This window comes from Streptopelia decaocto, assembly GCF_964273445.1.
Source record: "Streptopelia decaocto genome assembly, chromosome: 2".
Lineage (NCBI taxonomy): Eukaryota > Metazoa > Chordata > Aves > Columbiformes > Columbidae > Streptopelia > Streptopelia decaocto.
The window spans coordinates 22,373,930-22,395,622 of NC_138655.1; the positions used below are offsets into that span (position 1 = coordinate 22,373,930).

General features: G+C 39.7%; 1 protein-coding gene across 1 annotated transcript in view; it reads right to left on the reverse strand.

Moving 5' to 3' along the window:
- Positions 1–21,009, reverse strand: part of GRHL2 (grainyhead like transcription factor 2) — a gene marked incomplete at both ends in the record, with an annotated part of 54,995 nt that extends 33,986 nt beyond the window's left edge. The window contains 8 exons of the mRNA XM_082046271.1: positions 540–634; positions 5,290–5,401; positions 7,194–7,350; positions 10,815–10,867; positions 15,251–15,635; positions 17,199–17,266; positions 20,190–20,379; positions 21,005–21,009. Of these exons, the coding sequence (XP_081902397.1) occupies positions 540–634; positions 5,290–5,401; positions 7,194–7,350; positions 10,815–10,867; positions 15,251–15,635; positions 17,199–17,266; positions 20,190–20,379; positions 21,005–21,009 (1,065 nt within the window). The remainder of the gene's footprint in view (positions 1–539; positions 635–5,289; positions 5,402–7,193; positions 7,351–10,814; positions 10,868–15,250; positions 15,636–17,198; positions 17,267–20,189; positions 20,380–21,004) is intronic.
- Positions 21,010–21,693: the final 684 nt, after the last annotated feature.

The window sequence follows — 21,693 nt, forward strand, 5'->3', positions numbered from 1 at the left end:
ATCACTCCTCAAAAATACATTCCTTTTCAATTGAAAGAACAGTCTGTGTAACACTATAAAAATAACTGCACAAAGCATAGTCTAGCTTATAGAATATTGATTATTGGAGATGTTAATAGTGTAGAAAGGAAGCTGATAATCTAGAGAAAGAAAATATTCGCCCCATGTCCCACACTCACTTTCCAAGTACAAAAAAACCTTCAACTGTTTCTGAGGCTGGCCATATTATAAATGGAAAATCACCGAGAGACCACAAGCGAGAAACTACACTCTGAGGGCCCTGCAGGTTTTCCTCAGAACTACAACTCTATCTGCCAGTGATACAGGTGTGAATGCAATATCATCCCAACAGCTGTTACATGTCATCTTCCCTGTTACAGGCGGCCAGAATCCGAGAAGACCACTGTTTGCCTGGCTTTGCAGAGACTGAGCTCTCTCACCTCTGCCTACCCTTCTTACTATTTGTTAAAAAGGAGAAAAGTGGAACAGTGACTAAGGGTCTATGGTACTTATAAAGTGATACCATGGGTTTTCCTCACCTTTGCCTCTTCATTGACATCCCAAGTAAAGGACACAGCATTGAATGCGATTTCTTCAATATTCCCAATGGTATTAAAACTCTCCTTGTAATCAGCTGTAAGAAATAACAAACAAATTACTGATGAAAAAAGTTAAAACTTTCTCTTTTACAGTTTATAGTACATCTTTGTTTTTTCAGCTGTATTGCCTAATGCATCAAGACTACCTCTTGTATTGTTTACATGGAGTTATTCATAGGTAAATTGCAAAGAGGTAATATACGCCAGCTTGAGTCTTATGCATAGCACATCACTAGCTAATGTTTTTGCGAAATATTGCTTGCCTCTCTAAAATAAATGAGTGTGACTGTAGTAGGATTGAGTGGGTGCATTCAATAGCTTGGCCAAGGAATGGCCAAAGCAGCAAAATTAACTCAGAGCTATTGCAACTTTTATAGGGACCATTCAAACCTTGACATAAATAAGTGACATTACAGTAAATCCTAAGGAAGCTTTCTAAAAAGCTAAGAGCTATCATTGGAATAAATAATCAGAAGTGCACATCCCTTGCCCAGCCATTTCAATTCTTCCAGGAAATACTGCACTGGATGCTGGGTCTCTATTTAAAAACAAACACCATCCATAACAAAGAACCAAAACCACAAAGGTCCTTTCTCCAAAGTGTGTATGATACTAAAATATCAAACAAACGAACAAAGTATTTTAAAATTGACTGACTACAAAATCTGTACCCTCTTCTCACTTCTTTCCAAAGGGCTCCTAATGTTACCAATAAGGTAGTGTTTTAGCAGGAATGCAAAGCAAGAGGGAGGAAGTCCAAATTTCAAAGATCACCCACCCCCCACCAAAAACAGTAAGGGCAGAAAAACATGTAAGACAGACAACTTCCAGGTCTTCTTCATAATTGGAAAGGGAACAAGCCCCCTTTTTCACTCCCTCAGCCAGCCACTTTAACACACTTTCTTCTTTTTGATGGCAGATTAAGAGACAGACAAGGTTTGTAAGAAGGTAATATCTGCTTGATTAAAGAAACTTCCAGATTCTTCACAAAAATGCATCACCTGTCTCTGGGACATATACATTTCCTTGGAATCCCTCCAGGGCTGTAATGGTTGTAACTGGACTCAGCGCCAGAGGTCTGAGAGTCTGTCATGTGGCAACCTTGATCTACAGAAGTGCACTTCAGAGGCACACTGATTCTTAGCTGTGTTATCAGTTATAGAAAGAGGATGCTTCTGCATTCTGTCAATGAGACACCCAAATGGTTTCAATATTAATTTCCTTTGCCCTTCTAAAAATAAATTGTTGGTCTCTAAACAATAATTTCTAGTAATAACTGTTTTAAAATCATTTATAATAAAACCATTGCTGCAAGCAGAATTATTTAACATTTGAGACATGCAATCGGTATATTTTTCTCTCATCTGAAATGAAAGTATGCTGGCATTTCACTGGGCAAGTGAAACTGTGTGCCTGGGATACAGTATTTTGGATAGAGTAAAAATTCTCTCTTCTGGGAGAACAAGATATTTGGTGATACAGCAAGTGCACATGGTGTTTGCGAAGCCAGGCAGACTTTTCATCACCATCATGAACTTAGGTCTCCTTCCTAACTGAAGTCACTGGCTTCACTGTCTAAATTCAGTGTGGGAATGCAAATGAGAGGAATTAGAAGACACAAAAGTAGTTTAATATGCATGTGCACACATCCACCCACACCCTTAAATGTATGATTCACCAGAAAGTGCCTCGTGCAACTGACTGCTCCATATGGGCGTGCTGTGTAGGTGCACTTTGGAAAGACGTGAACAAGATGTCTTGTAAAGACACATGTTTTCTTCTCCTAAAAGGCTGTCAGAACCTCGCATCCCACCAGCCTTTCCTTTCCTCCAGCACATGCCTCTGCCTCCTTAATTGCCATACACAAATCTCATCGAGTGTCTATATGACATGCTGTTTAAAAGCAGAAGTGCATTCTATTCCCATCAATTTACAGATAATTAAAGAAGGATCCTCAGTAGATTAAGAAGCATTTACATCCAAGGATATTTGAAAGTTGTTAGTGTGACTACAATTTTCCCTCTTCTGCTGCTGTGAGTTACCAGAAGTAGAAAATTTGGCTTCTTCACTATGCAAGAAAATGGCTCTACAGGAATTATTTCCTCTTTTCTTGGGTAAACTGCATATTAAACAATGGCAAATTTCAACACTAATAATTTTCATGTATTACATACCATTGCAGTAGTTTCTGTGTTGTGTACATGAATCATACAAACTATCCTGCCAAAAAATATGGGCAAGACTCTAGAGCACAAATAACCCCACTCTAAAGCTTCCATATTCACTTTTTATGTCCATGTTTGAATCTGTTCCAGTATCTGTCAAATTATGATACTGATTCTAAATAATATTTGCTGCAATCTAGTATTATCTTCTTTATTTGAAATTATTTTAAAAGAAAACACTACTGATCTAATGTCACACAGCACAGCACTGTGGAAAAGTCAGCTTTTTTTTCTCCTCACTCCTGCTAAAAATAGGGAAGGTGTCTTCCTGCTTCTTCAGAAAAAAAAATAAAGATCTATAGCAGCACATAGCCTAAATTCTAGAAAATACCTTTTCTTCTTGCTTAATAAATGTCATGTCCTTGGGTTGATTCCTCAAGCACTAAGGACTTGCTTACACATACACACATGCTTCTCCTATTAATGTCAATGCATCTTCAGACTTGGTGCTGCATCTAATCCATTGCAGCATCCTTCCTCCCAGGAGAAGCACCAGCCAGCACAAAAAACAAATTAGAGCAGTGACCCCTGCATGTCTGGAGTGAGGGAACCAAGTCACTCTGTTTCCTCTGATCCCTAGAATCTCTTCTGCAGACCAGAAGGCAGACAGACAGACAGGCCTGTGCTACCAAGAAAAGCCGCACAAGCAGAGTCATCACCCCCACCTGAGGGTTGAATAGCGGGACCCCAGAACTAGAACATCCCGAATTCATTCAATCCTCTGCCTGCTAAGGACCAAGTCATGTTCTAGAGCTGAGGCCATATTTCAGTTATTCTCAAGAAAACACTACTGAACAACATCGAGGACTTTCTTCTGAAAACACCGAGATGAACTGTGCTCTTACAGTTCTTACATCTGACAAGGAGTGCTATATCAGTCTTACACCATGTACATCAGGTTTTGCTCATGTTTGCTGTCCAAATAAAGAATACGTGCCAGAGTGCCTCAAAAGTCAGCACAGACCTATCTCATCTCAAACTAATGAAAACATAAAAGACGTTCACTTTAACACAGATAAACATACAGCTCATGTAGAGCACTTCTTTTTCAGAGCACTTTTTTACAGAATATGCACGACAAGCTGACTTGTTCGGCTAAGGGGACTGAAATGTGTCAGTCCACAAGCACAGTGGAGTCAAAGGGTGTTGGCACTGCAGCGGAACGAGCTCCTCAGCACATACCTTCAATGGTATGAGCACTAGTACTGCAAGCCTGTAGGGACTAGCACAAAAAACAGGCAGACTTCAGAAATGGCTGTGACGTGGCATACTTGCTCTTTTAATGTGTTGTGAGACAAGTCATTTGGTCTGGGGTGGAGCTTGTACTGCCTTAACTATACCAAAGGACAAAAAAAATAAAAAATTGAGGAAATAGTTCAGCCAAAACTATGATGATAAGAGGCAGAGAGGAGATTCAGAAAGAGCTGCTTTGACCAAACACACTTGACTCTAAGTAATACCAGTCTCAGTGGAGGCCGCAGCTTTTCCAAGTTGAAAGGCCCTGCATGAGCAGGAGCACTTAGGGACTGATTCCCAGCACTGGAGGTGTTCGATCACCCCTGAAGTGTTGCAGTGCTCTCTCCAAGTAACTCTGTTTTTTTTTCCCCCTCCTCTTTTCCCCCTCTCATTCTTTCCATTCAATGGTTTGGTTCCCTCAGGCGGTCAAAACAAGATCGACTTTGTCTGCTTAGGTCCCGTGGACTCCTTTGACTGGAATCCACGGCAGATGGCTGCGTGTGTAAACTGCACGTGGGAGGGGAGAAGCGCTTGATGTCTAGACACTCCCACAGATTTCAACTTCAGGCTCCCTGGCAGCAGGTATGTGTTCTTCCTCTATTAAAATCTCCCAAGCATGCGGATAGGGCAGTTGGGGCTGAAATGGGCTTGTAAATACCTTAGATGGGATGAAGAGTAAACAGGTATCTCAGGATAGCACACCCAAGCTCAGAGCTCCTTTCTCCCTCACTTCTCTCTGACACCAACAAGACTCACAAACTGGGGGTGTAGGAGTCCTGTGCGCTCCTTTGCAGTGATCATGATGGCATCTTCACTCTCAGGCTGCACTCACACATCAGATTAGGTAGCAGAACAGTTATGTGGGCTGCTACTGGATCAAAGACTGCATCAGCCTTTGAAAAACTAAAGGAAACAAACACTCTGCCACTCCTGAGGAGGCACACACCTCGACTTCCCAGCAGCAGAAGGTGGAACACCATAAAATACACATGCAAGGAGCAGCTCTTCTTTGTGACTACTGAGGACCATTCTTTCTGCATGATGTCCATCCTGCTTTATAGACCCCCACAGCCCAGCCCTAGCAGGGACAAGCCATTGTTCTTATAAAAACCGTGGTACAAGCCTTGCAGTCATTGCCAATACATCCCACCACATCCTTGTGCAAGGTACCAGTGCTTTCCACATTCTGCAATCCTCCCTGAAACATCTGGAGATCCTCTTACACTCACCAATGTCGAGGACCCTCTGTTTAGCTGTGTGCTGCCGTGAATGCCAGTATTTCCAGTATTTCAGCTGTTCATCTCTGTTTTTATCCTCACTGAAAACAACCATGACCACGCTCTGAGAAAATCAACAGCAGAAGTTGCATTAGTGAATATAATTGTCAGAAACACAAAAATTAAAATCTCCCAATATGCCATTCCAGTCCAATATTGCAATGCACTTAAAGACTCAGGACAGAAGAAATGCAGTTTTAAAATAATGCAGGGCCTAGGATTATGTTCTTGGTAGCACAAATAAAATTTAACTGTATTCTTAGCTTTAAGAAGTCTAAGTTGCCTTAAGTAAAAAGTGGTCATGTCAAAATCAGAGCATCCTCAATTCTCATCCAAATTCAGTCCAAGTGTTGGAGTTCAGATTCCTTGTAACTCTGGAAGATGACATTACACTGTAAAGTGATGTATTGTTACAGAGCTTGGGCTCACTGGCTAAAGGCAGGACACTTTCAGTTTTACCACACATAGCCCAAATACCCTTCTCAAGAGCAGAAGCCTTGCATACATGTATTTAATGACAAACTTGGTGTGACTATTTACTGACATTGGCTGAGCTTTTCATTTCAAGTTCTGAATTCCCTTTGTTAAAATGTGTGATTCAAAGGAAACAGATTGCAACTTTATGCAAAACTTCACAAGAGTGATAAAGGCTTTTTTAAAAGCCCTGCTGTAGGAAAAAAACAAAAAAAAAAAAAAAACAACCAACCAAAAAAAAAAAACCCACATGTGAAACACTGCAAGAATGCTCATACTAGGTAAACTGAAGTAGAAAAGAAATCAGAGAGGGACAACCGTGTCCTGGGTGCATCCAGCACAGCATGGCCAGCCAGGCAGGGAGGTGATTGTCCCGCTCTGCTCTGCACTGGTGCGGCCTCACCTGGAGCACTGGGTGCAGGTCTGGGTGCCACAGGATAAAAAGCTTCAGCCAACAATCATCAGCCTCATGTGCTTAGGAAAACAGACTAAAAATCAACTGCTATTCAAGTTTACAAATCACTGCTTCTCTTTAGGAAATCTCTCTAAACTTCATATATGTCACAAATATATAGGTTGTTGTCTGCTTCACTGCTCACATTGACTTTCATCAGTTCCTTTGACTAAAGCCACAACATTTTTAAGGTACTTCATTTATTTGGATGGAAACGCAGCCTCATACATATGCAGCCCTTCCAGCTTCAGGGTGAAATTTGCAGTGCAGCAACTCTGAGGTTCATTGTTCATTCCAAGGTTACTGTGTCAGGATTTGCTTACTCAAAAACATTACCAGGGAAATCAGGAGGCCTGTTCACCAGGCAGATGTTGCTGAATACCCAAGTTCCAGTTCCACCCGTGGAATCTAAGATGCAAATCATCCATTTCGTCATACTTCCAGGTGAATATAAAGCAAAAGCTCATACTTATTCATGGTAAATCATTCAAAGTTTATGTCAGAAAGGATGGCTTCAACTCTTCACATTTTACCTGAAATGCACTGGAAACCAGCCACTGAAGTGCACGAATGAATGAAGATGGACTTACTCACTAGATGTAGTAGTTCTCTGATTTGTTTCTTTAATCCTTGCAATGGTAAGTTCACCAATGTCAAGTGCAATATCTGTGCAATTATCATTCTGCCAAACCACAAACTGAGGCAGATATGCACATAATTAACTCATAAGATCACACTTTGAAAAAACTGTACCCCAAAATATTTGAGACCACCAACATTATTACTCTCCCACCTTTACACTGGGCATAACAGTAAGCTTGTCCTGTCCTCTCCCACAAAAACAAACAAAAAAATTAAAATCCAACCACCCACAACCACATTTATCTGCAGAGCTCCATTCCCATCTAGGAAAGAAATTGGACTATACCCTGACTTTGCTGATGGGATGCCGGAAACATTTGTTGTCACCCGTCTCGCTCAGGGTGATGGCATAGAACTGTCCTTTGTTCAAGTAGGTCATGGGCCCCTCCCCTTGCTTTTGACGCAGAGATTTGGTAGCTTCTAGTGTATACTGAAAAGTGCTGCTGAAAAGACAGGGAGAGAAACACCAACAAAATCCATATCACTTTCTCCTTTTCTCTTTGTCCCCATATATTATGTATTTCACACATTGTATAAGCAAGGCATAAGAAGCTAATAATAAAATTCCAGGAAAAAGGTCACACAGGTATTTAAAAACACAATTTTCTTTTTTCAAGTTTATCAGATCTGGCAATCAAGCGTAAAACTATCTGGACTGTAAGTCTCTTAGATCAAAGACTAGATCTTTACTTTCTCTGAAAAGAACCATCATGAAGTGCAAGCCTGTGTACCCCACAGTGAGAGTCTCAAATACCAGGAGGGAATTCAGTATGATTTGCAGGAAATCAGCAGCTCGACACACATTTAAATTCAGAAGTGTTCCAGAAAGAGATATTTTTAAAAAATAACAATAAAATAAAGCTTGTTGCAAAAGACAGACACAGAGAATGGTAAGTCCAAGCATTACTTTCAGCAAGCACAGGGCAGAAGGAATAAATACAACCAGAAGGGACAGTAGGTTCATTTGTTGAAAGACAACATGCAATCAAGGCTTTTACAAGCCTTTCTGTCCAAATTAATCAGACAGAACAAAGTGGTTACATTTAGTTGTATCTGCAATCAAGAAAACTCCCTTGGAAAAATAAAAAATTGAGAAAAAAAAAGAGTTTGCTCTTGTGTTCAAGTCAGATTTTATAAAAGATCCTCCTTCACTGAACTTTCTACCTCTAAAGGAGTTCTCAAACCATGAAAAGTTAAAGCTCCATTAACTAGCGAACTGTTAGCTGAACACAATTCTCACTGACTTTTCCAGCTGCCTTCTTCAATAACAGTCTTGAACAATAATCCAATAAAAACGATGCCTGCAGCTCCTCAGATTCCCTTAGATGAAAAATAGTGTTAACCTTGCAGAATAAATCTTCTCTTCAAACTGCATTTGGTCACCACAGGAAACTTAATGCAAGGAGTCACTTGCAGGATGTTCTCACAAACTGGAGGTACAGGGGAAGCATTTTCACAAAGGTCCTAATTCAGCTAAGTATTTAAGCAGTGCTGGAGTAGAACCAAAAGGATGAATATGCTGGTCCAAAACAACAGTGTATCCTTAACTTTCTAGTTCAAGCAAATTCTCTAGATCATCATAACACTGCCATAGTAATATGGAAATAAGGGGAACACAAAAACATTCTTAACTATCCAATAGAAAAAAAAACAACCAAACAACAACAACAAAACACTAAAATGCATGAATAATAATAACAACATTTAAATCCTCACTTGAAGAGAAGGTAGAAGAAAAAAATAACCTGATCGACTGTCTTTCCATCCAAAGGAAGAAGTTTCAGACAGTTTAGTATCAATTAATTAGTTTAGTATTACTCATTCAGTCAAACGAAAACAATTTCTAAGTGTTTCTTAGCTTATAAATGGAAAACCAGTCATTTTTCTAGTTGCTTAAAAGTTACAATCAAAGCAAAAATAAGGTAAAAGCAAACATTAACCTATACCTATCGAAGTCACTGACAGCAGCACCAGCGCCTCCCAACAATGTGGTTGCTGCCTACAGGAAGGCAGAACGAAGGGGATTGCGGTCCCTCCGCTGCCACCCACCGTGGTACACACTGCTGCAGACCCTCTGTCCCGTGTGCCGGGGGACAGGGGCTCTGGTGACACTGGCCAGCAGTACGGCCCTGTCCGACAGGACTGGAAGCGCAGAACCGCTGGTGTGCAGACCCAGCATTCATCCTGCTGCATCTGCTGGTCCTACAGACTGACCACCCATTAGCAGTGGGGGCACATCCTCTGGTTTAGTGTCACATGCAGGGACTGCTGGTTGCACGCTTCAAGACTGCTGCATGATGTGTACCAAAGCATACCCACTGCCCTGGGAGATGTACCTCAAAACCTCCCACCAGACAGCAGGCCTAACAAGAATGTGTGTTGAGAAGGGCTTAGGACGACCCAAAGTCAGACACATGGTGTCTTCACAGGGCTGCTTACAGCCTGCCACGGTCTGGTCTGCTGTTTCCTGGCATTCTGTACGTTTCAGAAAGATGTCAAAAAATGTAAATCCCAGACACACTGTACCTGGCAAATTTTTTAGTCTCTATGTGGTGCCACTCGGGAATTATTTTCCTGCTCTCAGCTGCCAATCAAAGTATTCCCTATAGCAGAAGTACTACTATTACCCTTTAAAACTTATTGCAGCCACTCATTATTGTATCATTCTGAATCTCACCATGAGTCATAACTAAAGACTCACATAGTCATTAAACGATCTTCTATCAGGCTTCCAGTTACTTTCATATTTACCACTTCTTTTTTTCAATTTGAAGTTTTCATTTCTGAGCACCTATCACTTCCAGGTAACTCCCAGGAAAGCTGTATTTTGTTTTTCTTAATGCATATTTGGAGGTTTCATTCTGAAGTGGACCTGGGCCATAACATGAAAGACTTAATGTCTGAGAATTGTTAACAATATCAATGCTTTAGGATTCAATTTCATAAATATTCAGTGTAGTAAGTCAGCAGTCTTTGCTAAATATCTGTTTCATATGTACTGCCTATATAATGACTCAGTTGTGATCTCACTGCAGTTAATGATTACTTTGATATTCCTCAGAAAGAAAGACCAAGCTGTAAGGAACCTCCACTACAGAAGGAGTCATATGTCTACTCCAGGAAAAATACGTAGGCATGTTCACGTTTCTAAAGTTAGAGTGATCTCTCAGATATAAACAGAACTATTCACAAGCACAAAATGAAGCATCAGCTTATACACTTTACTGATCATGGGTTTTATTAGTTAAAGTGACTCTGCAGTGTTTGCCCATGCTATACATGCATGTTTTTGTGCCTAGGGAGGAAACTATTCCTTTCAAACATCAATTTTTGAAACTTAAAAAAAAAACCTTTTTTTAATACTTAGAGTTTTTCACATGGTTTGTAATACATACTTCATTTATATTCTTTTATAGGTAAACATGAAATATCACAGTGTAAAAAGATAGAGAGTTTCCCAGAAAACCTACTAGGAGTAACTAGGAAAACAAAACAAAACAAAACAAAACGGAAGGGAAAAATAAAGATGAGAATTCCATAAGGTTTGTGGAGCCAGTTCAAGCATCCTGTCATCCTGAAAGATGGGGAAGATTTTCCATGACCTGGCTGCCAAAGCTGTACACTGTTACCTGGAGGACCTCTCTTAACAGTTTTAATCTTGCATATCTTTGGGGGCTCCAGAGGAGTTACTAACTTGAGATGATGCTGAGGAAAGATAATAGATAAGATATAAACTGGACAGATATGAAAGCACAGGAAAAGGGGAGAGTGATGCTGGGCAGCGTCAAGGGAGCCTTGCAGGTGCCCCAGGGTGATGAAAAGGAGGGTGGGAAGCACACACAAGGAGCCTCTCCTCAGTACATTCCTATGTGATGCCAGTCAACACATTTCAGAGCTTATGTCATACCTTGTTTGTTCGTAAATATATTCTTCAGCCCCCACTGACACACTGCGATACTTCTGAAAAAGAAAAATAACAATTAAATATATTTTGATACAATCAAAATGAAAATACCAGCAAAAGTAGAATTATGTTTATTTAAGGACTCCTCAGACGAAACAATCAACCATTTGAAACTCAAAATCCCTAAAAATTGGAGTGGACCCTACATGGTCTTTACACTAGAATTGACAGAAATAATACATTTATGTCAAGCTTTTAGAGTTTCTCACAACTTAACTGCTACAAGAATGTAGCTGAAAAACGTTTTCTGCTTTATTAAACTCCTTGCCTACACATTAATATTTTCTACAAGTCTGTAAAAATCTATCCCATCTCAAAGATAAGTAGATTTTCAAATGAAATCATAGTTTTCCTAGAGACCTCATTTTTGTTTTGTTTCGCTTTATTTAAAAATATGTGTGTGGTCAGCTGTTCTTAAGGCCTACAACAAAATGCTGACAAAAATTTAGATTGCTATACTGTCTGTTTTGAATAGGAGTGCTGACACAGGCTAAGAAGGTATTTTACCTTCAATACAAGATTCTGTTTGAGTGCAACGCACACTTTACCAGATGAAAGGAGACTTAGTCAGTCTTCAAAAAATGAAAACACATCTATCAAAAAAGAAATTACATTAAGAGGTAGAATTATGAAAAAAAAAAATCTTTTTGCGCAGACAAAGCAAAGATCTGTACTCTGTCTTCTTGAACAAACGAGCTTGATCGTAATCAATGTGAGCCTTGCTGCTGCTTCTTGGCTTGCCTTTTGCCCAAAACATGTTTTTGCTGATGTCTCTCTGATTCACTGATAGATCATTACATTTCATCTCCAGGATTTGTTTTGTGACCATCAGTTAGCAATTAAAAGCTGCTTTGTTTGCAGAAGTGTCAAGTCAGGAAATTTTGAAAATAGCTTTTAATTTTACCTTATGCACAACTGTGCCACAACAAATACCCAGTCAGATACTTGTTAAGTGCGAAGGTATTATGTGCCGGTTAGGAATATTTTCTGAAGATCAGAAGTCAAGGATCCATGAACAGTAGAATAGATAAGCTAAATACTCTAAGAAATCTAACATCTATGGGGTATTTTTATACAAAAAAGATGGTCCCATATTACATGCTAGTCACATTTTATATGAAGGCTAGATGTTGACATTGTTAAACATTCAGTTCACTTACCTATACCCAACAACTTTGTCTATACTGTAAAGGACTAATAAATTAATCACAGATAAGTAAAAAATATGAAAGAGACGAGAAAGGTATATTTATATAATTGTTAAAATTGTATCCAAAGAACATAGCAAGTGATTGACCCAAGTGTCCACTACCGCAGTGATCTATAAAAACTCAGCACCCCTCCAGTATAACAGAACTAAGTCACTCAAACATTTTGAAACCATTTCTAAATATGTATCTGTAACGTGTTTAAAAATTGTGCAGGTATCAGAGCAAATCTACTGCAGCTAAACCCAACCATTCGCACCAAGTTAATAGGAAAACTAGTGAGAACAACTGTATTGACACATTAAACACTAATTGTCCTGGTTTTGTTAAAAACAAGACCAGTGTCTCTTTCAGTGATTTTTCCTCAGTCCTTCTAAGTAACTGCACTTTTCTGCATTTGGCTGCATGTTTTTTCAGACACTGTTCGCTCTGGAGCTTATAAGGTTAGCAATAGTATGCAGAAGATGGTCCCATATTAACATGCTAGTCACATTTTATATGAAGGCTAGATGTTGACATTGTTAAACATTCAGTTCACTTACCTATACCAAACAACTTTGTCTATACTGTAAAGGACTAATAAATTAATCACAGATAAGTAAAAATATGAAAGAGACGAGAAAGGTATATTTATATAATTGTTAAAATTGTATCCAGGTTTAGACTTACTGCTATGTCAGCCAAGGTTGCTGATAAATTTCACACGTCCCGTAAGTAAGAGAGGCGTATTTAGAAGGAGGGACAGACAGAACAGGTGACTAAAAATTGACCAACTAAGTATTCCATCCCACCCATCTCAAATAGCCTATGAAAGTGGGGGATCACGAGGGTCTCGCTCTCTTCGACCATGGCCGGCATCTGAAGAGGACCCTTCCTGTAGTGCCTGTGATCCGAGGCCTGGTTCCAGGCCCTGCATCCCTGAATCCAGTTCCGGTTTGCTGGGAGTCCAGCCCAGGTCCTCCAGGTGCCTGCCCTGCCACAGGAGCCACGCCAGCTCACAGCTCCACCGAAGGCAACACTGCGCTACCCCGGGAAATTTAAGACTGGTTTTGTATATTCTGTATTGTTTTCTCTATTTATTAGTAGCATTAGTAAAGCATTTTAAACATTTTTCAACTTGCAAGTCTCTCTCCCTTTTCCTCCTATTCCCTCTCCTTTGTGGGGAGGGCAGGGGGTTTAACAGAGAGCATCTGTCACGGTTTATTGTCGCCCTGCAGTAAATGGTGACACTAATTTAGGACAAGTTTCTCTTTTGGTAAGTTTGACATTTTATGCTCTCCCCACACCTGCTTCATACAGCTGTCCCTGTGCAACAGCATGTGGCTGGAGAAGCAGAGCTCTGCAGGGGGGAAGCCCATCCTGAGATTTGGGTGGTTCAGAAAAAGCAAAGGGACAGGCTGAGTGCTGAGTGAGGCTGCAGCAGGGTGGGGAGAGCTCCTCCTGCCCCCCTGCAGCACGCATGTGAGTGCTTGGGGCTAGAAGGTCAGGAATAGCAGCACACAGCTCACCCAGCAGCTACAGATGAGGATGCAGTGAGTTAGTTGTTCAGTCATATTGCACGGCTAATAGGGGAGGTGAAGATAGCGTGGAGTAAGTGCAAACCTGGCAAACCATTCCACCCACTTTCGGCAATCGGATCTGAACTGCCTGTGTCTCCACAGACTGCACAGAAATCCTAAGTGACAAGTAACCTACCCTGTTATAAACCAATCATTTTAAAGAACATGTAACAAAATATTATCACTGTAACAAAATTACCATAACATGGAGTTCGGGATGCAAGGCAAACGTATAGATGTAGATTCCCTTTTAACCTCCAAGTTAAATAACTTTGCACATCTGACAGCATTTCACACAGCGCAGACTGACTGGGCAGCTGTCAGCAGCACATCTCAGAATAAACCAGCGTAATGGAATCCCTCAGCTACAGCACCCAGGGAGAGCCATGGGTATGGCACCACTGGGCTCCCATAAAAAGCCATTTACCAGTAACAATGAAAAATAGCTGGAATTAGGTGATTTGATAATGCAGAGCAGTGTTTCTAATCCAATGTTTGATCTTACTGACTTATCAATGGCAAGCTAGATTTCTTCATTAATTATTCACTTACTTGACCTAAATGTTTCCTATATCTGAAAATGGATTTCACCTCCAGACATCCTGATCTATGATGCTTGTGTGGAGACAATTTATTTTTCTATAATACACATATATATACACTTCTATAAAACACACAGTAAATTTCTTATATATTCAGTCAGAGTAACTCAGCCTTAATGTAGCTTGCCCTGTACTTTTGTTACATTCACACTTTTATAAATTTGGAGGAAAAATATCTGAAGAGAGTTTTACCACCTAATATCTCTAATTATTTGCAAAGGTACTGTCAGCTTTAAATAATGTCTACCTTTCTGCATTTCTGGCTTGTTTGCATTATTCTGCAGCCGGCAAAAGCAGCCACAGGGTACTCACCATTTAAAGCAGACAGTATAATTACTTTGCCTCAACATAACTGTAAAATAGTTACACAGCAGCTCCTTGTCTCTCTTCTCCTCCTTGTTCCCCTACATATATACATGCACACAAGTATTTCTCTGCCTCCTAACTCCTCCGTTCCTCTGTAGTCACCTAATTCTACTACTTTTTCTCACTTTCCCATGTTGTAGATTAGAGCTTCGTGCAACAGACATCTTCTGAATAAATTACTTGGGTATATCTAGCAGCAGAGGCTGACACTGCTCATTTGCACTTTCAGAAAAACATAAAGAATCTCCCAGTTACAAAGTGGCTGCTATTTCTTACTGTTATAAATAGGTCCGAAGGTAGATCTTATTAACGGAAAACAGATCTTCTTTCAGAATGGCTATTACCTTCTACTTGACACAATACCACAGAAGACAAAAGATCAGTATCTATTATTCTCAGAGTTTCCAATAAAGAACTTTAAAACTGTCTTCTGAAACACCTCGTGGTCCCCCATAACCAGAGCACAGACTGACAGGAACACGGCAAGGAACAGAGGTGAATTGGTTGAAACAAGCATCACTTCTTCTAATGGCTCTTATGGACGGCTCAAACCTCCTTATCTTGTTTACAAGCTCAAATCTCCTTTATCTTGTTTACAGCTTTTTATTGAGTTCTTAGATGCTAATTTGAGGTGAAAAACTTACTTCAGTTCCTCCGTCTTTGAAGGTGTCGCTGTACGTACTGTCTGGAGTACTGCGCTGGTCATCTTTGAGATAATTCGTGTGGGGAGCAATGTTGGACACTTCATATGGTTCAAAGATAACCCCTCGGTGCTCCTCATTTTCTCCTCTTGCATAGTGTGCTTGTGGAGTCATAAAAACAGGGGTAAACTCCTCCGCTTTAACCACAGTCACTCCAGCCCCCGTGATGGGCGTCGAGGTCCCAGACACGTTTGTGTTGTATTCCCTTTTGGACGACTCCAAAGCATCTTGGTTCAAGGAAAGGTTAACCGGCACTGTCTTCAGGACTTGAACACGGTTGTCTCCCCCACTTAAATTATTCTGAGCTTCTGTGGTATTAAGACAGTTTCTGTGAGACAGAAACAAAAAATATTATGAACTGTCTGATGATAGAGTAAATCTCCTCCTTAAATAGCTTAATGTTCTTAGCTGGTAGGGAAGGAGATCTTTCAACTCTGGCAAGCCATTGCCATAAGAAGCAGTACATTAACAAATACTAGTCAAAAGACATTGTGAGGGAAGCAGAGAGGTCGGGAGCTCTTTAACATCTAGGGAAAGACAATACATTTGATTTGACCTATAATCAATATGATTTCTTACAACACATTCTGGGTATTGAAGGTTGCTTTTGCCTCGGCTTATAATTTGGACGCAAAATCAATCCACCAGTGCTACAGCCTTTAGACACAAAATAAACATAAAGAGTAAGGCTAGATATGGATTACTCACAGTAGATAATTTGCATGTGAAATAGGCAGAATATCAACAGCAAGATTGATATGCTGATGCATGCTCTTTCAGACTGTTGACAGGCCACCACTGTTTGTGTAACTCTGGTACCAACGCTCTCTGAAAAAGCAAGCCCGGGAATTGCATTGTATCGGAGTAGATCAGTAACTATAGTGGCTGCAAGGTAACCTCCAGCAGCATTCCCGCATCTGCCTGCAGTTGCTGTTGGAAGCAATCTGGTTGTTGATGGTAGTTGCACTGACATAAAATTGTTAACTCATAAAACTTTTAGTAGGTGTGCCACACTGCATTGTTTTCAGCTCAGGAGATCTGTTCTGACATACTTGTTCCTCTCTCTTGGCATTCCACCGAAGACCAGTTCTGTCGATCATGCTCAACTTAAGAATTTCTCTGGTGTTTGCAGAAGAAAAACTGTCCCTCAAAATAAGTTTCATATTCTGTTTTGAAACAGTAAATTTATACCACTAGCTACCTAAACTTTCACCTTACATGGCTAATGGAGACCACCTAAGGCTGTCCCAAATTAGCTTCATTGAAATAAACCTTCTGTGGCTTGTCTCCACATGGAGATATCTTCCCCCATGTAAAAACTTCTATTTCTTTCTACATAAATATGCTCTCTCTCTTGTTCACAAGTCTTAATAAAGGCAGGAGTCAGTTTCCTCTGCCTCTTCACTTTACTTTTAGGCTACAGAGGAAAGCTGAAATCTGAGAGGAGTGAGATAAACATTTTGACCAAATGACTGAGAGAGTTACTTTACTTGCTTCTGGGCAAACCCTACGTTATGTCAAATAAAACTGTATAAATCAGGTTACTGAGGCTAAATTACTCACATTTTGCTCTGGAAGAAAAAGGAAAGCAAAGCAGCAAATACCCAATAGTCAATATCATCTGATTTTACTAATCTCAGCAGCAGCAAAACAACAAAATACAAACAAATGATTAAACTTTCTGCTACTTTGCAAATTGCATGTTTAATAATACTGTTCAAATTTTCTAGTAAATTAAAACTAAAAAGGAGTAAAGTTTGCTTCCCAAACAGTCTTCATTCTTTTATCTTTTGGAAGAAAATCATAAACCCTCAGGCTATCATAGTTCCTTCAGTTCACAACTGATCAACGCTGTTAGTAGCTGGGTGTACGATTTTGAATAATACTGTACCTTTTATCTTGGTCTTCTTGATTATCACTCACTTTGTTAACAGATAACAGCCTTTTATCTCTGGGAACCTGAGAACAACACCAGGCATGGGGTCAGGTAAATGCAACTGTCAGGTATTTGCAGCTTCAGACTGTTCTACTGCAACAACTAGAAAAATGTAACCATATCAGTGTTGTCTAGTTCACAGATGCCAGGAGCTGTTTTTCTTTGGGACACTGATTGTGAACAGAAAGTTAATTTCCAAAGGGAAAAAAAGTAGGGATTTTCTAGTTCTTGGGCGCATGAGTCTGGAGCAAAGCACTCTTCTGTCTTTGGAATTTCAAGCCAGGTCAAGCCATCTCAAAATCAGAGCTTATATTCCCAAATGCACACACACTTTTCACTGAATTACAAAAGATGAAAAGGAAGACACGCTTTGATGAGCTCTGCATGGAGCCCCTTTTAGCTCAGAGGAAAAAAGGGTTTTCAATTAAACCAGAAGCACCAACTAAGTCCTCCTGTTACAGACCAGTCCTTCCCTAACATGGGGACAGGTCAGGACATGCTGGCATGTCACCAGAGGACGCTGACTTCTGCTTTGCTGAGTGCATCAACAGCCACAAGAAGTAAAAATCCAGTCAAATCTGGCCCCTCGTCAGACGCAGAATTGACACCAAGTGACTTGAAAGATTTGTCTTCCAACAGTTTCCTGACACTAGCATAGATATGAAATCACCAAGGGCAAAGTTGCTGCCATGACCGTATTTTTCTTTTCTTGCTGAACCAGCAATTTGGGAGCTAAAACTTCTAATCCAGCTTTTACAAAACAAGGTACATCCACGCCGCCACAGCAGTTAACTCAAGATTTAAGAGCAAGAGTAGACCTAAGAATGGGCTAAAGCTGTGCCTTTTATCTTTAAATACTTTAAAGAAATATCAGGAAAATACCTGAATTTAGAGGAAAAACAATACTACAGTGCACTACAGTAGCCAGAGTTAGTATCAGCTATATCTGCAAGACAGCAGCAGAGTCAGAGTGTATGGGCCAGAGCCTTCTCTTCGGGACATCCTTTCTCCCTATTAAGCATCCTGCTGGTTAAAAAGCCTCTTTCCTATATTTTAGAAGTGTGATCCAAGCCACAGTTTGCACATGTTAATTCCTGTGTTAAGATCCTATATTTATTCCTTAAGGAGGGTCTATGTTTAGGTAAATATCACTACATGAAAAAAGAGAAGAAAAAAAAAAAGAAAAATAACCCAGCTAATTTTTAAAAATCCTATTGACTGGAAAAGATACTTCAAAAAAATTACCCAGCATGTCAAAACAAATAAGTCATATGATAAATAAGGGCAATTCAAGAGAGTCTGATGCACTGGAAGTCCTCCTCTACACTTCCATATTACAGCACAGAGGTTTACGTTAGGTTTTAAGTTCCTGTTTGAGAGCATCAACAAGAGTTATTATTTTCTCCCAGTTTAAGACATAGTTATGATGGAATGCTGGAAATGGTCTTGAGTTTAACACAGTTTATTCCATCTGAACCCCAAGTTTCTTACAACTGCCTGGAACACAGAACAGAGATCTCACAGAACAGTTTTGAGAAGAAAAAGGGCTGTTCTCTGGTTTTATTTTAAAAATCCAGCAGATTAATGAACTACTACATACAAAGGTATTACTAAGACAGAAGCCAACACTCTGGATGGTCATATACATCCTGAATTTTATGAATCCACAGTAACTTCACAGACTCTGACACTACAGTAACTCTGTTAAGCAGAGAAAAGGCCCTTTCTTCTTTCTCCTTGGGAAAAGCTTTCCTTTACTGACAACAACACACAAAAGCAAGGACCATCTCTTGAAATATAATAGGTAAAGAAATTAATACAATATTTAACCACAGGGTTGGTATATGGCATCTTGCCTACAACCCCTTCTTCTGAATGCTTATTTAATGATCATAGCAGAGACTAAAAAGAACAGCCTATTGTCTCAAAACATTTATATTAATAGATGCTAAAAGCAATTTTAAATTCCATTCCTGCTACTTTGTCATGAATTACAAGGGAAGCTGGCACTGTTTTGCTGGCTTTCACAGAAGATTATCTGTCCAATGCAGGCAAAAGTGGTTTCAGGAGTGCGGAGATAATTTAAGTGAAATAAACAATTTTACACTTTAGTACTTGTCAGGCAACACTAATCCCATTTGCAGAGTACAAAGCCTGAGTTTTAAAGTGAAATTTCTGCATTACACAGAGATGGACCCTGTAGGACTCTCCTCTGCTTTCCACAGGAATCTCACACATAGTTCTACTTAAAAACTATGAAATATATGAAAAAGAAAGGTGGTATCAAAACAGTAGGTAAAGCCCTGGGCTTAGAACCTGACATAAACTGAAACTGTATGTCAGTGTAACTGTATGTACATTGTCTCTGTAAACTGACTTAGATCCCTGTCTCTGTGCCTAGCTCAATTTCTGTCCTCCACTTTTCTATTTAGACTGCAAATTTCCAGTGTAAGGGCTAGACCTCACTGTATGTTTGTATAGAGACTAGTGCAATCATTATACAAATAAAAATAACATGGGAAACTGTCAGATGAGAGATAATCCAGTTGAAGAGCAAACTAAAACACATGTGGAATAAGCCAGAAAAGCAGACAAACCTACAGATGGACAAGGCTTTTTAAACAATAGTGCAAGTATCCCACCACAAATAAAAAGGGGGCTAACTCATCCAATGCTCTTGCAAGGGAAGAGGAAGAACACTATGCTCAGAAAGAAATCATGGCTGAAAATTCAGTACAGGAATTCTGAATTTGTTTTTTCTCTCCAGAACTAAACACATCAAAACAGTCTCAGACAGGCTTTCTAAAACAGAAAAGGTGCTTGATGCAATTATCGGAGAGAAGACAAGATGCAAAGATTTCTGTCTCTGAAAACTGGTTGGTTTGGTGCTTTGTAGAGTGGTTCCCTGCTAGTGCAGCAGGGAGGAATAACGATGGAGTTACCTACTTTATAATAGTCATACAATAGGCCAAGGGCAGCAGCACTGTCCTCATCACCATTTATGCTCATCATTGCCTTGGTAGCTGCTGTTAGGGGATTCTCCAAATACGACTTCCAGGCTTCATCTTCGCTGGTGTAGGCTCGTCTGGTGTTGAATGAAGTGTCATTTGGCACTAAGGCCACAAGTCGCTTGTTACTGCATAGACAGGAAGAATAAAATGGTGATCCGGAAGGGATTACTTTATTCACAAGGCATGTTAAAGAAAAGAACATCACATAGCTCAATGAAAGTGATACAATTACATCAAGCAAGCAAGCATCTCTATTAAACTTGGTGACATATTTTTCAGTATTAGTTATCTTCAGTACTTAACAAAAAAAACCTAAATATGTGCAGATCTTGTGATAATAATTCAAGTGTATTTTTACTAATATACAGATAATCAAAATATTTTAAAACTATTTGAAAAAAAAAAAGGAAGTAACAATATAAGAACCAATATAAGAACATTTTGCTTCAGCATTTTTGCTAGATGTACACTTGATTCAGGAAAAATACATTTAACTGAAATCAGTTATAATAAGAATATGTGAATTAAAAAAAGAAGCATCTAATACCAATCTAGTGTTCACCTAAACCAGGTATAGTTCAGTATTTAATAACTGGGTACACCTTGTAATTGAACTATCTCTGCTTTTGGAATGCAATTTGTCCATAATTTCAGAAAGGTTTTCTGTAACAGGACCCAAGCAAAGGGTGCAGTGGACAGAGCAAAAGAAGTCAACAGATTTGGTCTCAATTCGCACTTTTTATCACTTACCACATCTAGTTACAGACCCATGGCAATACACACAAGGCCAGTAGTAAGTGGGATTTGCAGCAGAGCAGTTTCCTCCAGCCTGAAAGTGGTAAAAACTGACCAGTGCCCGTGTATATCACGAGAGAAGATGCTGCACCACAGCTATGGCTGAAATTTCCAGTATAATGGAAACAAAAATGAAGGTAATAGTACCTGCTTCTGTAAAATATTCAATAAACTTATGGATAAAAGAACCACAAAAAAAAAAAAAAAAAAGTTGCATTGCTATTACACAAGACAGTAGGCAAACAGATTAGGCAGAGAAGTAGCGAGCAGAGCAACGGGTGTGCTGCTCAGTGCATGTTGCAAAAGCACTGTCAAGAATTCTGGCTAAAGTTACAAGGATCGCGACAAAACTTATAAAACATTACACCTTTCAAATTTGAAAGCTGCAAAGGTGGCAGAATAACTTAATATGCTGACTTAACGGGCAAAACTAGCAGTTATTCCTGGTGACCTTCATAAAACATTTCTTGTTGTTTTCTAATAGAAACTGGTCATTATTCAACCTCCTCTCTTTGCTTTCCCCTACCTGCAGCGGTGCCAGCTCTGCAGACCTAACCCAACCAACTTCCGCTGCTGCACAGAGAGTGGTATTCAAACACTGTGTAACTGAGCCGTTTATTTGATTTCAGAAATCAGATTTGATA